This window comes from Stigmatopora argus, chromosome 1 (assembly GCF_051989625.1).
Source record: "Stigmatopora argus isolate UIUO_Sarg chromosome 1, RoL_Sarg_1.0, whole genome shotgun sequence".
Taxonomy (NCBI): Eukaryota; Metazoa; Chordata; class Actinopteri; order Syngnathiformes; family Syngnathidae; genus Stigmatopora; species Stigmatopora argus.
The window spans coordinates 30,724,332-30,741,039 of NC_135387.1; the positions used below are offsets into that span (position 1 = coordinate 30,724,332).

Below are 16,708 nucleotides of genomic sequence, written 5' to 3' on the forward strand. Positions count from 1 at the left end.
GTGACCAATAAACAGGAAGTGGACAAAAAACAACAGGAAGTGACCAATAAACAGGAAGTGGACAACAAACAACAGGAAGTGACCAATAAACAGGAAGTGGACAACAAACAACAGGAAGTGACCAATAAACAGGAAGTGGACAACAAACAGGAAGTGACCAACAAATGGGAAGTGACCCAGAAATGCACATCAAAAAACACGAAGTGACCAACAAACAGGAAATGACCCAGAAATCCGCATCAAACAGCAGGAAGTGACCCAGAAATGCCCAACTAACAACAGGAAGTGACCAACAAACAGCAAGTGACCCATAAATGCACGTCAAACAAAACAAAGTGACCAATACACGAAGTGGACAACAAACAGGAAGTGACCAACCAACAGGAAGTGACCAACAAACAGGAAATGACCCAGAAAGCAACCATTTTTGATCATTTCTAATTGTGTATGCTGCAGAACAATTTTTGTACGGGAACCGTAACAATGGCTGAAAATTAAAAAAATATATAAAAAAGTGATGATGACTGATTTCATGTTCTAAATCCACCACTATTCTCAGCCAATCAGGAGTCAGGATGCTGGGCAAATTCACATTGGCTGCCTTCTCCCCTCTGAGCGCTCTCTTGCAGTTTACTGTAAAAATAACACATGAAATCATGTAAAAATGTGTTAAAATTTCACTCCAAATTTTGGCACCCCCGGCCAAACTATATAAAAAAATTAAAAAGCGACTTATACTCCAGAAAATACGGTAAAAAAGATGGAAAAAAAACAACTGAGACGGACTTTTCCAAATGTCTTTATTTCAATAATTTGAAACTACCTCGCTGGAAACAAAGTACATTTGACAATTAGGAACCTAACGATAAACAATACTTTTTTTAAAATAATAACTTAAATACATTTCAATTATTATTTAAATAGAAAAAGAAAAAAAAAGTTTGGTGGACTCGAGAGCAGCAAATCCAGCATCCAATCCTCTGCCGTTTGCCTCCCTCTGCTGGCCAATGCTGGAATTGACAGCAGCGCCGCTATTTAACATGGCTTTGGATGGCAGTACTCCTTTTTTTTTCAAAATAAAAGCGTGTGTCTGTACAAATCGACAAAAATAAAAGTTTACGAGCAGATAAGGCAACCGACAGACAGGAAATGACGTTTCAACCGTGTGAAAAGGGCAAGACTCATTGGCTGCCATTGACGGAGATGGACGAATCAGCCTTGGTTTAAAAAATAACTTCTTTTTACTGCATTGAAACTTAAAATATTTTTTGTTGTTGTGAATTAACGATGTGAATAAGTATTTATTTAAAAATATTAATTATAGAACATTATTTTTTTAAAATGCAGCTAAATTGAAAATGAATAAAATCATAGTCAATTAAGACAAATCATTAAAAATAAAATTATTTTTTGTTTCAAAATGAATAAATAATAAATTACAAAAAATAAATAAAAAGGAGTTTCAGAATCTAAAACAGAAAAATGTAAACAAAAATATACAAACAATACAATAAAATACAAAAAAGGAAAAAATGACCCTTTAAAAACAACAATATTTTCAAATAATTTTCCATATTTTCTTCTATTTTTTCCCCAATTTTAGTCGGACGTTTCCATTTAATTGTCTATTTGCATACAGTATATTTTTATGAGTATTTTTATGAATATATTAGAATATTTATATGAATAATTTAGAATATTTTTGATTATTTTATGAATATGTTTGAAATTTTTATGAATATTTTTGAATATTTTTATGATTATTTTTGAATATTTTCAAGAATATTTTTGAATATTTTCAAGAATATTTTTGAATATTTTCAAGAATATTTTTGAATATTTTTAAGAATATTTTTGAATATTTTTAAAAATATTGTTGAATATTTTTGAAAATGTTTGAATATTTTTATGAATATTTTTATTGATATTTTTAAGAATATTTGTGAATTTTTTAATGAATATTTTTCATATAATCGTACCCATCAAATACATTTTATAGACGTATTTTGGATCCTTTGCGACCATCCGACATCTATCGCGGTCAATGGCAGTGCAACAATCAACATTTCCTCTTGAGATAATTTTCTTATGTGCACACATTTCAATTTTTTAAATTTAATTTAAATTCAATTTCATGAAAGTCATAACTAGAGTCCTTTTCAAGTAAAACATGACTTACAATATTAACGTAGAATAAGAAATAAGCAGTTTACAATCAATCTACTTTGTACACAATGTCATAACTTTTAGAAAAATAGCAAAGTTTAGCAAGTGCAACATTGCTAGCGCATGAAATAATAGCCTACTAGCATGAAAATGACATCTTAATTATCTCTTATTTGGGTGTAAAATTTCAATGTCTTTATTTTCTGACAACTTCTGAAAGTCAAAAACTAGTTTCACATTGGAAACATTCTTTTTGGGGGATGTTTAAACTACATTTTCAGGGTTTAAAAAGGCCATAAAGATCCGTTAGCTTCCTCTTTGCTAGCTTAACAAGTTTCTTTTTGTTTTGACCATTTTTACAGTGACGTCATCCCCAATTGTACCGTATTTCCCGCACTAAAAGACTTCCACACTGTTTAATCGCTGTATGAAAATTTCCTTTACCTCCATCCAGTGGCGTAACTCAGTACTACAACTACAGTTTTATCTAAGTGCAGATGATGAACAAATTAGACACAAAGAGCCAAAATATGAATTTAAAAAAAAATCCAATTGCCAAAGTATTTATTTAAATATAATTTATTATTTTGCGGCTTAGTGGTTAGCGCGTCGGCCTCACGGCTCTGAGGTCCTGGGTTCAAATCTATTGTTTGTCTCAAGGTGCCCTGCGATTGGCTGGCCACATGCCTCTGGCCCAGAGTTAGTTGGGGTAGGCTCCAGCACCCCCTGCGACCCTAATGAGGATAAACAACCCACTACTACTACAGCTCTATGTAGTGGCTGTATAACAATCCACTACTACTGCTCCATCGCCCTCTAGTGGCTAAAAAACAAAATCCCTACCAATGACTACAACTAAAACAGCTCCCTCTAGTGGACCAATAACGCAACCCCCTACTACTAGTACTACTACTACTACACGTCTTTTAATCCAATACTCTTTACATAAATCTGTGTGGGTTTTCTCCAGGTACTCCAAGCTCCTCCCACATTCCAAAAACATGCATGCTAGGCTAATTTAGCACTCTAAATTAGCCCCTAGCGACGACTAATTGCTTGTTTGTCTTCCCCTGCTCTGTGATTGGCCGGCCACCGATTCAGGGTGTCCTCTGCCTCTGACCCCAAGTCAGCTGGGATAGGCTCCAGCACCCCCTGCGAGCCTAGTTAGGATAAAGCGGTTCAGAAAATGAAATGAAAAAATAAAATAAAAGGGTTTATAATGCGGAAAATACGGTGCAATTCTTTCACTCCAAAAAAGTGGACACTGCCCTCTAGTGGCCATAGTGATAAAATGTTTCATATATATTTGAAGTTGCAATGTGGCAAATCAACCATATATTTTTTTATAAATTTTCATAGTTAACTTGCCATGATTATTATATTTTTTTGTTTTAAATGCAAAAAAAAAAGAGAAATATTTTGTCTATTCCACTAAAATTATTCCACTTTGAGATCTGGCTTATTTTGTGTCCGCCTTAACCTCATTGGTCGCCACAAACATCCAATCGCTTTCAACCAGGAAGGTCGGAATTGAAGCCAGCGCGTTTCCCCGCCATGGAACGTCCAATCCCGTCGGACCTCGATGGGACCGCCTCCCTCCGACCGGACCAATCGGTGGAGTCCAAACCGCCCCGCCCTGCTGTACTAAGTGTCGTTACCGTAAGTTTTTTTGCGCTTAGCACGCGGGGCGTCGGACCGCCACGGTTTTGGGGGACGTCACTTCAGGATGATCTACAAAATAATAATAATAAATAAACATTACATAATTATGTCAGGGAATGTTGAAATTTTGAAAAACTGTTGATGTGGCCAATTTTGTTTCATTTTGAAAGGTAGTTTTGGACCGTCAATCAATCATTCGATTAAAATCCAACTGTCACTCAAATCAATTCAAATCTCAATATGAAATTATTGGCCTGCTTAATTTTCCGAGTTGTTTGCCGCCAAACATTAGCTGGTTCACTCCAAGCGCTAGTTGACTTAGCGCATGCTAGCTAGTTCATTTATTACGTACTAGTGGCTCTTTCAGGCAAAGTAATCCCTCGAATTTTGTGGTTAATGTAGATCAAGGGTGTCAGACTCGGGTTGGTTCGCGGGCCGCTTTAACGTCAACTCGGTTTCACGTGGGCCAGACCATTTTAGATATAATTTTTAGATATATGTTTTTTAATAAGTGGATTAAATGAACTGGATTAAAGTATTCCGTTTTTTATAGATCTAAAACAATGTTTATTTTGGCTTTTTTAAAATATATTTTTAGATTTTACAAAATGATTTTTGAACTAAAAACACAGGAAGAAAATGGATTAAAAAATGACAATTATGGATTAAAAAAACTGGATTAAAAACCCTGAATATTCCGTTTTTAATAGATCTAAAACGATGTTTATTTTGGCTTTTTTAAAATATATTTTTAGATTTGACAAAATGATTTTTGAACTAAAAATACAGAAAAAAATGGATTAAAAAATTACAATTATTGATTTAAGAGGGGGAAAATCAAGAAATTTAATATACATCTATACTCTTCATTTGAATTTCATGCTAAAACAGAAAGTCGGCACTCATGATTGACTTTCTCGGGCCGCACAAAATGATGCGGCGGACCAAATTTGGCCCCCGGGCCGCCACTTTCACACCTGTGATGTAGATTAAACATCTTGGACTTTCGTGCATGTCAAGTCTAATTTGTGCGCATATAAACCGTACCCTCCATTTTGAAGGTTAGGGTTAGCACGGTGGAATAGTGGAGTGGCAGAAAGCGGTGAAAATAAAGCTCAAACCTGATTGGCTTGGGCGGCGGCCGGAGACGCGGCTGCGGAGACGGCGGGGGGAGTGGGCGGGGCCGCCGTGGCAGCGCTGTACATCATTGGCACTTGGGAAATAAACAAAAAAATAAAATGAGTCTTTTTTTGTAAAAAAACAAAAAGTAAAAAAAAATATTTAATGATCGTCTCCCTTTCTATGATTAAAAAATGGTTATAAATGAGAAAATGCAGGAAAATATTTGCTTATAAGAGCCGAATTGACCAATGAGTGAAATAATGTTAAAAAAAGGGGGCGGGGTTAAGAATTCAGTACCTACCGAGACTGCTAGCGGGCGTCATGCACAGGACTGACCCTGGGGTGATGGAGCAAGGAAAGAGAAGAGAGAAAAGGGGGCGGGGTTAGTTCTTTTAGTTGTTAAAGTGAAGGAGGTCCGTCGCCATTTTTTTGACGTCACACGATTCTCTTATCCAATCAAAATCGCTTCCAATTGGCGTGTTTTTGCTGCAAATCAACAATCGGCAGCATGTCATTGTCACATTTGAACGCACGAGGGAGCTGTTTCCCCAATTTGAATGGAAAACTGAGCACTTTAATGTTTTTCTTCTTATTTAAAATCCATTTAAACACGTTTGCCCTAAAAACTCTTTTCAAAGGTAAAACAAAATAATTTTTCCCGAAACCGTTTATCCTCACAAGGGTCGCAAGGGGGTGCTGGAGCCCATCCCAGGTGATTTCAGGTAAATATTTACCCGGCAACGCTTACCCGTGGGGAAGAAAGCAGGTTGAGCGGCGCCCAGGGCTTGCTGGTAGTGCAAGATGGCCGGGTTGAAGAGGGTGCCGGAGCCGTTGTTGCTCTTGTCTAGCGCCGCCCTCTTGGCCAGCGGTTGGAGGGCGCCGTGGGAGAACGCCTGCCCACCCACACACACACAAACAAACACGAGGACACGTTATTGACGTACACTTTCCGCAAATTCGCCGTCAAAACAAGCAGAGCGTCCAAAATGGCCGAAAGGAAACTAGCGACTGCTATGCTAGCCAAACAGCGGCAGGGACCAATCACATTGCTCCATCTAGTATGTCATTAATCCTTTGACTGGAGTAATCCCTCCAATATTGCGACTTCACATTTTCTGATATTTATTATTATTATGAATTATTTGTATTTATTATTAATTATATTTATTATGTTTTTCGCTTACGAGTTTCAGCATGATTTTTTCACATTTTTATGAATTTAAAAAATTAAATAGGAGAAAAAAATCGCAATAAGTGAAGTCGCGATAATCGAGGGATTACTGTAGTAAATATTACTCCGTTTTTTTTAAACTAGAATACTAATACGACAATTATTCCCCCAGACTACTACTACTTTTTCACATATAAGCTACCATTTTATTAATATTCCAAAACTCCGACTTTATTGATGTATTAAGTACTACAGTAATCCCTCGATTATCGCAAATTCACTACTTTGTGATTATTTTCTGCTATTAATTATGATTATTATTTTTTGACTTCAGTTTCAGTGTTAATTTTCACATTTTTATGAATTTAAAAAAACATAAGAGAAAAAAATTGCGATAAGTGAAGTCGCGATAATCGAGGGATTACTGTAGTAAATACTACTCCGTTTTTTTTAAACTAGAATACTAATACTAAGATTTTTTTCGTACTAATACGACAATTTTCCCCAGACTACTTTATTCACATATAAACTACCATTTATTCACATTCCAAGACTTTATTGATGTATTAAGTGTTACAGTAATCCCTCGATTATCGCTAATTCACTACTTTATGAATTAATTATCCAAAAAACATATTTTTTAACTTTAGCGCCGAGTCATAGTAGCGAGCGTCGTTTCATCGTGAATTTTCATTTTTATGAACTTGAATTTTTTTTTTAATTATATATAAATATATACGTATAAACTATATAAATAATAGGAGAAAACAATCGCGGTAAGTGAAGTCGCGATAATTGAGGGATTACTGTGTTTTTATTAAACTCACGTACAAATACTAATTTTTTTTACGACAACTGGCCGCCCCTCCCGCTTCAAACGGATAGGTCGCCCGGCGCCGTCGACGGCCGTTAAAGAGGGAAAAAAAAATAAGAACGACCATTCGCGGGGATGAACGACCAATCCGGTCAAAGGGATTTGGACGTCCATGGCCGCCAATGGCTAGCTGCAAAGCAAAAGGTGAAAGGTCAAAGTACCAGGTCTACGGCTGCCTCTGGGGGTCGCTTGATTGCTTTGGCGGTCGCCTGAGTCTTTAATTAGCGGGCGGCGGGCGGGCGAGCCAATGGGAGGCAAGCGTTTTAACGGGCGGCAAGCGCAGGTGCATCGTGGGAAACGGCATTGCATTGTGGGGAGGCGGGACAAAAACAAAACAAAAACAAAAAAGAATCGGAATGCAAGTCAAACAAATGTGTACAAAACAGGAAGCATGCATAAAATTAAGAACTACAAAAAAAGAAATCCTTCAAAATAAGATTAAAAACAAGAAAATCAATTAAAAAGAACGGATATTTAATGTTTCCTTTTTTTTTTTTAACTCCAATTTTTAATTTTTTATTAGAAAAATTAAATAAAGCTAAGAACGCCTACTTCCGTTTATTTTGAAAAGGGAGTACGTTTTAAAAATGAAATACTTACTTCCCTTTGGAATTAAAACGTAAAATTCACTTCCTGTTAAATTGGGATAAACTTGGGTCACTTCCTGTTAAATTGGGGTCACTTCCTGTCGAATTTGGGCAAACTCGGGTCACTTCCCGTTAAATTGGGGTCACTTCCTGTCAAATTTGGGCAAACACAGGTCACTTCCTATTAAATTGGGGTCACTTCCTGTTAAATTGGGGTCACTTCCTGTTGAATTTGGGCAAACAGGGGTCACTTCTGGTCGAATTTGGGCAAACTCAGCTCACTTCCTGTCCAATTTGGGGAACTTGGGTCACTTCCTGTTAAATTGGGGTCACTTCCTGTGGAATTTGGGCAAACTCTGGTCACTTCCTGTCGATTCGATATAAACTCGGGTCACTTCCTATCGATTCGGGACAAACTCGGGTCACTTCCTCTCGGTTCGAGACAAACTCGGGTCGCTTCCTGTCAGATTCGGGACAAACCCTGGGTCACTTCCTGTCGGTACGAGACAAACTCGGGTAACTTCCTGTCAGATTCGGGACAAACTCGGGTAACTTCCTGTCGATTCGGGACCAACTCGATCCCTTCCTGTCGGTTCGGGACAAACTCAGATCACTTCCTGTCATTTCGGGACAAACTCGGGTCACTTCCTGTCAATTGGGGGCAAACTTGGGTCACTTCCTGTCGATTGGGGGCAAACTCGGGTCACTTCCTATTGATTCGAGACAAACTCGGGTCACTTCCTGTCGATCCGGGACAAACTCGGGTCAATTCCTGTCGGTTCGGGACAAACTCGGGTCACTTCCTGTCTTTTTGGGACAAACTCGGGTCACTTCCTGTCAAATTTGGGGCAAACTCGAGTCACTTCCTGTCGATTTGGGACAAACTCAGGTCGCTTCCTGGCCGCCAGCCACCCCCTGGTCGAAAGGGACGCCCGCGGCGGTTGACGACGGCGACGGCGGCGTTGGCGGCTCTCCTCACCACGGGCGACGCGGCGACGAAGTTGGCCTGGTGCTGGGCGGCCTTGATCTTGGCCTGCAGGTGCGCCGGCGGGTGGAAGTACTTGCACTTGTCGCGGGAGCAGCGGCTCTTGACCGAGTCCATGCAGACGGTGACCGTGTTGTCGCCGCTGTCGATGGCGGGGCTGTCGTGGGGGCACGGGTGGGCGAAGCGGCACTCGCTCTCGCCCCGGGCGCAGTTGCCCCGCTGGAACTCGCGGCAAACCTCGACAGATCACATCAGACCAGATCAAACCGGATCAGGCTAGGCTTATTGAATGCTAAATGGTCGCCGGGCGGAGTCGAGTTACCTCCAGTTTGTCGCTTCGCAGCAGTTTCGTCGCGGCCGAGGAGGCCGGGGGGCTGCCCGGGACCACCACGGGGGCGCTGGGCAAGATGTCCGCCGGCAGCAGGCCCACGCCGTGCGACACGGGGGTCAGGTAAGGGGCGTAGCTCAAGGCGCCGCCGGAGCCCAGGGTCAGCCCCTGGCCCACCGGGAACGTCTGCCCCGGGGAAAAGACGCTTTTAAGCGGGCAGAGGCCCGACGGCGGCAAGCGGGCGGGGGGCGGAGCTGACCACGGGTTGCACGGCGGCGCCGCCGGGAATCACGAATTGCATCTGATGAGCCAACATGGCGGCCGCCGTCTTCTGCTGGAGCAGATTGTTGCGCCCGTTGATCTCCAGCTGGGTTTTCAGGTGAGCCGGCGGGTGCAGGTACTTGCAGTTCTCTCGCGTGCAGCGGCCCTGCAAAACGCAGCGCAAGCCGGGAGTTTGTAAAACAGGAAGTGGCCCAAAATTAACAGGAAGTGACAACACATTCCCCAAAATGCACTGGAAGTGGCCCAAAATTTAGAGGAAGTGACCAGACGTGCCCCAAAATGTAGCAAACTGAGCGAAAATTAACAGGAAGTGACATCAGTGTTCCCCAAAATGTACAGGAAGTGACCCAAAATTACCAGGAAGTGACTACGTTGTACCCAAAATTAACACAAAGTGACCCCGGTGTACTAAAAAATGTACCAAAATGACCCTGGCGTGTCCCACAAGGAACCGGAAGTGACCTAGAATTAACAGGAAGTGACACCAGTACGCCCCAAAATGTACCAGATGTGACCCAAAATTAACAGGGTGGCCAAGGCGTGCCCCAAAATTAACAGGAAGTGCAATCAGCGTGCCTCAAAAAGTACCGGAAGTGACACAAAATTAACAGGAAGTGACCCAAAATTAAGAGGAATTGACACGGGCGTGCTCTAAATGTACCAGAAGTGACCAAAAAGTAACAGGAAGTGACACCAGTATTCCACAAAATGTACAGGAAGTGACCCAAAATTACCAGGAAGTGATTGCGTCATACCCAAAATTAACACAAAGTGACCCGGTGTACTAAAAAATGTACCAAAATGACCCTGGCGTGCTCCACAAGGTACCGGAAGTGACCTAAAATTAACAGGAAGTGACACCAGTATGCCCCAAAATGTACTAGATGTGACCCAAATGTAATAGGAAGTTACCCCAGCGTGCCCCAAAAGGTACCGGAAGTGACCTAAAAGTAACAGGAAGTGACAGCGGCACGCACCAAAATGTACAGGAAGTGACCCAAATTTAACAGGAAGTGCAACTGGCGTGCCCCAAAATGCACCGGAAGTGACCCAGGCGTGCTTCAAATGTACCAGAAGTGACCTAAAAGTAACAGGAAGTGACCCAGAATTAACCGGAGGTGACCTAAAAGTAACAGGAAGTGGCCCAAAACTAACCGGAAGTGACCTAAAAGTAACAGGAAGTGACCAAAAATTAACCCGAAGTGACCAAAAATTAACCGGAAGTGACCCGGGCATGCTCAAAAATGTACCAGAAGTGACCTAAAAGTAACAGGAAGTGACAGCAGCACACACCCAAACCGGAAGTGGCCCAAATTTAACAGGAAGTGACACTGGCCTACCTCAAAATCTACCAGATATGACCCAGCTGTGCCCCAAAGGCCCCGGAAGTGGCCCAAAATTAACAGGAAGTGACCCTTAAGTCCCCTAAAATCAACAACTAGTTATCGAAAAAATATCAAATTTATATTATATATGATATTTCTGCTGACCCATAATAATGTTCAGCACACACACGATACCAATTAGGAGCTATGCTATTGAGATTTTTAAAATAATACTGGGGGATGAACAGAAAGAGAAAAATGTCAATCATAAAGGATGACGATAGACACGATTCTAGCAGAGTGACCTCACACTTGCCCACGCATACGCATATTAAATGCCTGAATCATAACAAACATCACCCACACACAGCTTGTGGACACACGAAAAAAAAATGGCTGAGATATACCAACTCAATTTCCCACACGTACACAACCAGCGTTGTTTATGTTTTGACATCAAGTTTGACCCAAGATGGCCGCCAGTTGCACTTATTACCATTAAAAAAAGAGCGCTCGTCGCTCATCGTTAGATGCTCGGGAGCAGTTTACCAGTTTATCACAGGTAAACGTCCAATCTAGTTGAAGCGGAAGGTTGGGTGTTTTTTTGGGGGGCGTTTATGGGTCACTTCCTGTTTTTTTTTTGGGATGTTGGATCTTTTATTGGGTTGGATCGGTGTTGTCCTGCACCTCATAATCACATATTTGTTATTATCGTTTTGCGTTCATGCTCTGTGTTAGCCTCCAATGCTAACATGCTAAAAATACATTTCCCCATCATCCTTTTCTCCTGAGCGTTCATCTCACAACAGCGCCCCTACTCTCTGCGGTGGTGGGTGGTGGCATTGTAGTTTCAAATGATTGAATTTTTATCGATTTTTTTTAATATTATCAAAAAATATTTCCCAATAATTATCGTTATTCTTTAATCTACTTTCTCCCATAACAAATTTGACTACATATGTTTATAACACGTACTACATTGGAAGGATACAGGGCAGAGAGAAAAAATAACCCATTAAAACAGGTGTCAAATTGGCGGCCCGGGGGCCAAATCTGGCCCGCCGCATCATTTTGCGTGGCCCGGGAAAGTCAATGATTAGTGCCGACTTTCTGTTTTAGGATGAAATTAAAATGAAGAGTATAGATGTATATTCAATTTCCTGATTTTCCCCCTTTTAAATCAATCATTGTCATGATTTAATCCTGATTTTCCCCCTTTTAAATCAATCATTGTCATGATTTAATCCATTTTTCTGTGTTTTGAGTTCAAAAATCATTTTGTAAAATCTAAAAATATATTTAAAAAAAAGCTCAAATAAACATTGTTTTAGATCTATAAAAAAACAGAATATTCAAGCTTTTAATCCAGTTCTCTTAATCCATAATTGTAATTTTTTAATCCATTTTTTCTGTGTTTTTAGTTCAAAAATCATTTGGTAAAATCTAAAAATATATTTTAAAAAAGCTAAAATAAACATTGTTTTAGATCTATAAAAAACGGAATATTCAGGGCTTTTAATCCACTTCTTTAAATCCATAGTCATTTTTTAATCCATTTTCTTGTGTTTTTAGTTCAAAAATCACTTTGTAAAATCTAAAAATATATTTTAAAAAAGCTCAAATAAACATTGTTTTAGATCTATAAAAAAACGGAATATTCAAGCTTTTAATCCAGTTCTTTTAATCCATAATTGTCATTTTTTAATCCATTTTTTCTGTGTTTTTTGTTCAAAAATCATTTTGTCAAATCTAAAAATATATTTAAAAAAAGCTAAAATAAACATTGTTTTAGATCTATAAAAAACAGAATATTCAATCTTTTAATCCAGAATTGTAATTTTTTTAACAATTTTTCTGTGTTTTTAGTTCAAAAATCCTTTTGTCAAATCTAAAAATATAAATAAAAAAACCCTCAGATGAACATTGTTTTAGATCTATAAAAAACAAAATATTCAAGGCTTTGAATCCAGTTCTTTTAATCCATTTATTAAAAAAAATCTAAATATTATATCTAAAATGGTCCGGCCCACGTGAAATCAAGTTGACGTTAAAGCGGCTTGCGAACCAAAATGTTGAAAATGGAACGCGGGTGTGTTACCCTGCGGTTTTGTCAAAGTGGCTCACCTCTAATCCAACTCAAGTATGGATTGGCAACCCCGCTTTAGTTAATCTGATCATCTGCGACCTGCTGAGACATGGAACCCGGGCTTCTTCTAATCTCACCCATTGGGAAACCTTTCATCTAGACGCCATATTTGATCGCTAAAGCAACATTTCCCATCCAATATGGCGTCCGGTGTATCACGGGTCGTAATAATCCGAGATACGGATGTCCATTTTGAAGCCACACCGGTCGAACTTTCTTTTCGTCAACGAGCGATGCCTTAATCTTCGTAAGCGGCACCGACGTCCGATGGCCGCCGGCTAGCTCGCCGGCCCCCCCTATCTGCTGAGTATGTCGGAAAGAGGCTTCCGAGCGCGGATGTCCATCTCATTAGCTTCCTTCATCTGTCCTATGGATTAACAAATCCAAACTACGCTGCCAGAAAGTGATGTATATGCCATATCATTAAAAACATGACCCGCACAAGAAGCTTCAGTTTTAGCCTACATTGCCCTTTGACCTTTAACATTAGCTTGTCAGCTTTAACATGAAACAAGCAAGGGAGCCGGATTCAAAAATTTCAAGTCTCTACGTCGCACGGTTTGGACAAATTTAGCGAGAGAATGTTAACATACACACAAATACACCCATAAATCACGTTTTTTAAGGATTATAGGCAAGGCCCCACCTTTAGGGGGTCAAAACTTTACGTTATGAAAATATCATGGATTCTGGCCTGCAAAGTAACCCCAATTCAGCCTCATATGTTGCACTTCTCCGCTTTAACAGGAGATGGCGCTAGTCACGGGGCCTTACCATGAAAATATAAATCTCTATTAGGATCAGACAGCCGTTTCTGGCCACCCTAAAAATTTTCAAGTCTCTACATCGCACGGTTTTGACAAACATAGCGAGAGAATCTTAACATACACACACCCACACCCATAAATCCCACTTTTTAAGGATTATAGGTAAGGCATCGCCTTCATCGGGTCAAAACCTTACGTTATGAAAATATCATGGATTCTGGCCCGCACAAAAAAACCTCAATTCAGCCTCATATGTTGCACTTCTCCACTTTAACATGAGATGGCGCTAGTCACAGGGCCTTACCATTAGCATACACATCCAAACCCTACAACAGGGTGTCCAATCTACAGCACGTTGCCTAATTTTTATTGAAAATTATGAAAATATTATGGATTACGGCCCACACAAGAAGCTTTAACACTAGATGGACTTCAACATTATTAATTACCATATTTTCTGGCATATAAGCCTCCTCTGCGTATAAAACGAACACTGAAAGTTGCCTTGAAATTTTTGAATTTTACAATTTCTCGCGTATAAGCCTTACCCTGAAAGTTGCCTTGAAATTTTTGAATTGTTTATCTTTTCTCTATTTTAAAATAAATGACCGTATCGGCATTCGCGTGCGTCATGACGTCACGGCGCATGCCATTTTGTCATGACATCATCGTGTCATGGCGCCGTCAAATTTTTTTTTTTTTTGCAAGTCGTGTTTTTATGCACATATAAGCCGTACCCTCGATTCAGTCTTTTTTTTTGTCCGACAAAAGCGGCTTATATGCGAGTAAATACGGTAATATATAATATATTAGTCCTTGATTTCCAATCAATATAGGACACTGTATTTTTGATTTATATAAATAAACAATTCAATGTGCTGAATTGACTAAGTAATTTTGGCAAAAAACATTTTGATTGATAAAAATCATCTATTTGATAATATTTTTTATACTAAAGGATTGACAGTTATCAATAGCAAATACAAATAACTGAAAAGGTCGGTATTGCGTAATCATATTTCCCTGCCAACCTTCCCAGGCAAAGTGGATTGGACGTCTATCCTTGTCAATGGCAGCCAATGAGTTCATAGTTTAAAAAACATATATTTTTGAAGAAACATGAGTGGAATTATTTTAAGCATCCTTTGATTTTTTTTCAGAAAGCGTCCCTCTGGGAAAATAAAAGTTTGGACACCCCGGGAAAGAAAAAAAAAACGACTTCCTGACACGAGACGGTGAGATCTAAATCTATTTTTTTCTGTTGCCCCGCCCCTTCCTCATTTGTAGTCGATTTTGGTGTTATTTTTAGAGTGCCTGGAAAGCCACGAGTGATTGAAAGCTTTGCAAAATTAGCAGAAGGGCTGGCAGCTTTTCTCGTGGGATCGTGGCGGCACAATTTTTTCTAAGTAGGACAAAAAAAAGTCTTTGACCCATTTTATTCATTTATTTCTTTTTATTTCTCAAAAGCTGAAAAATATGCCATATGATTTTTGATGCCCTGTGACTGGAAAACCTTAAAATGATTCTTTTATTGAGTGTTTATTTCATGGTAATCCATGTTTCTAACCCCCAAAACAGGAAGTGAACTGAACAGGAAGTGACAAGGAAAGGGCAATAAAATCCATAGGAAGTGACCCGGAATTTCTTTAAATGAACAGGAAACTATCCAAAATGTATAAAAAAAATCCTCCAAATCGACCAGAAGTGACCAATGCACAGGAAGTGAGCCGGAAATGACCCAGAAAATCTTCCAAATCAACAGGAAGTGACCCAGAAAATCCTCCAAATCGACAGGAAGTGACCCTGTAAGAGGAAATGACGCAGAAAATCCTCCAAAACAACAGGAAGGAAGTGACCCAGAAAATCTTCCAAATCAAGAGGAAGTGACCCATAAAATCCTCTAAATTGACAGGAAGTGACCCAGAAAATCCACCAAAACAACAGGAAGGAAGTGTTCCAGAAAATCCTCCAAAATCAAGAGGAAGTGACGCCGATAATCCTCCAAATAAACAGGAAGTGACCCATAAAATCCTCCAAATCGACAGGAAGTGGCTTGAAACCAACAATACATGTCCTGGAAATGAAAATGTCAGGCTTTGGCAAGGCGCAGATGTTGTTTCCAGCCATCTGAGCATTTTGTCCCTGAAGGCCGCCTCCACGTGTTGTTTTGCTGGCGGCGAGGACGTCCCCGAGGGCGACCAATCGTGCGTTGGAAGCACCCTAAGGCGTCCGCTCCGCACGCTGGGAAAAACAGACGGCCTCAAACTCAAGCTAGCCAATTACCTGCTGCTGAATGACGGACGCTAAATAAATACATTTGAAACCGCTCGGTGGACCAGTGGATTAGCGGATCGGCCTCACGGTTCTAGGGTCGAGGGTTTGATCCCAAGTTTGGACCTTCCTGTGTGGAGTTTGCATGATCTCCCCTGGCTTCCCTGGGTTTTCTTAGGGTCATCGACTTTCCTCCCACATCCCCCCAAAAATACATGCTAGGCTAGCTGGCTATGATTGGTTGTCCCCCTGCAATTGGCTCCGCCCATTCAGGGATTCCCCTCGTAACACAATTGTACTTCCTATTAAAACCATGAATATGGCGGTGAAAATTGCGAATCAGGGGGCGGCTTATACGCGAGAAATTGTCAAATTCGACCATTTTAGGGGTGTGGCTAATACGCGGAGGCGGGTCCTTACCTTCAAGGAGTCAAAACAGGCAATGACTCGTCCGTTTTCCACTTGGCAGCTTTTGGACGGGTGGGCGAATTTGCACTCGTCGTCGGGGCGCGAACACGTGCCCCTCTGGAACTGCCGGCACACTTCCAGGGTCAGCCATTTTGTGTCACGCATAGAGGCGAGGCCCAGAGCCATGGTCCTGAGGTCCCGGGGCGATCCGCTTCCTCTCGGCGGGCGATCGGTCTCCGGGGACGACGGTGGGGGGGGGGGGGGGGGCGGTGCTTGGGACCCGATGGGTTTCCGGTCTTAGTTTGTCATTTTGCCCACTGCGCGTCGGTCGGGAGGCATGAAGGTTAGCTTAGCTTAGCTTAGCTTAGCTTGCGGGCGGGCGGGAGGACGGACGTCGGGAATTCTTCAGGGGTGCTGGAGAGAACAAGAGAGACAGATTGAGGACATGAAGAAGAAAGTGGAGCAAAATTTTGGATTTTTTTTTTTGTTTGTTTTGGGAGGAGACACCGCCCTCTGGTGGCAACGGTGAATATGACGCGATTTGTCTAACGAAGGAATTCAGTTGCTTCTTATGAGGGCTAACATAAAATGTTACATTTTTTTGTGCTAATATG

At 40.7% G+C, this 16,708-nt stretch overlaps 1 protein-coding gene across 2 annotated transcripts; it reads right to left on the minus strand.

The window, feature by feature from the left end:
• Window positions 1-1,915: 1,915 nt before the first annotated feature.
• On the minus strand, window positions 1,916-16,353 carry LOC144086612 (muscleblind-like protein 2a). Of its 2 annotated transcripts, XM_077616559.1 has the most exons (9): window positions 16,107-16,353; window positions 9,155-9,322; window positions 8,890-9,081; window positions 8,529-8,804; window positions 7,157-7,210; window positions 5,699-5,843; window positions 5,252-5,287; window positions 4,950-5,041; window positions 1,916-3,897 (listed from the first exon to the last, which is right to left on the minus strand). In XM_077616559.1, the coding sequence occupies exons 1-9, from the start codon at window positions 16,278-16,280 to the stop codon at window positions 3,883-3,885; spliced, it is 1,152 nt and encodes a 383-aa protein (XP_077472685.1). In that variant the 5' UTR covers window positions 16,281-16,353; the 3' UTR covers window positions 1,916-3,882. The 2 variants fall into 2 exon arrangements, with proteins under 2 accessions (XP_077472685.1, XP_077472675.1); XM_077616549.1 differs by lacking the exons at window positions 1,916-3,897; window positions 4,950-5,041; window positions 5,252-5,287; window positions 5,699-5,843 and having other exon boundaries at window positions 7,133-7,210; window positions 8,562-8,804.
• Between the last annotated feature and the right edge of the window lie 355 nt (window positions 16,354-16,708).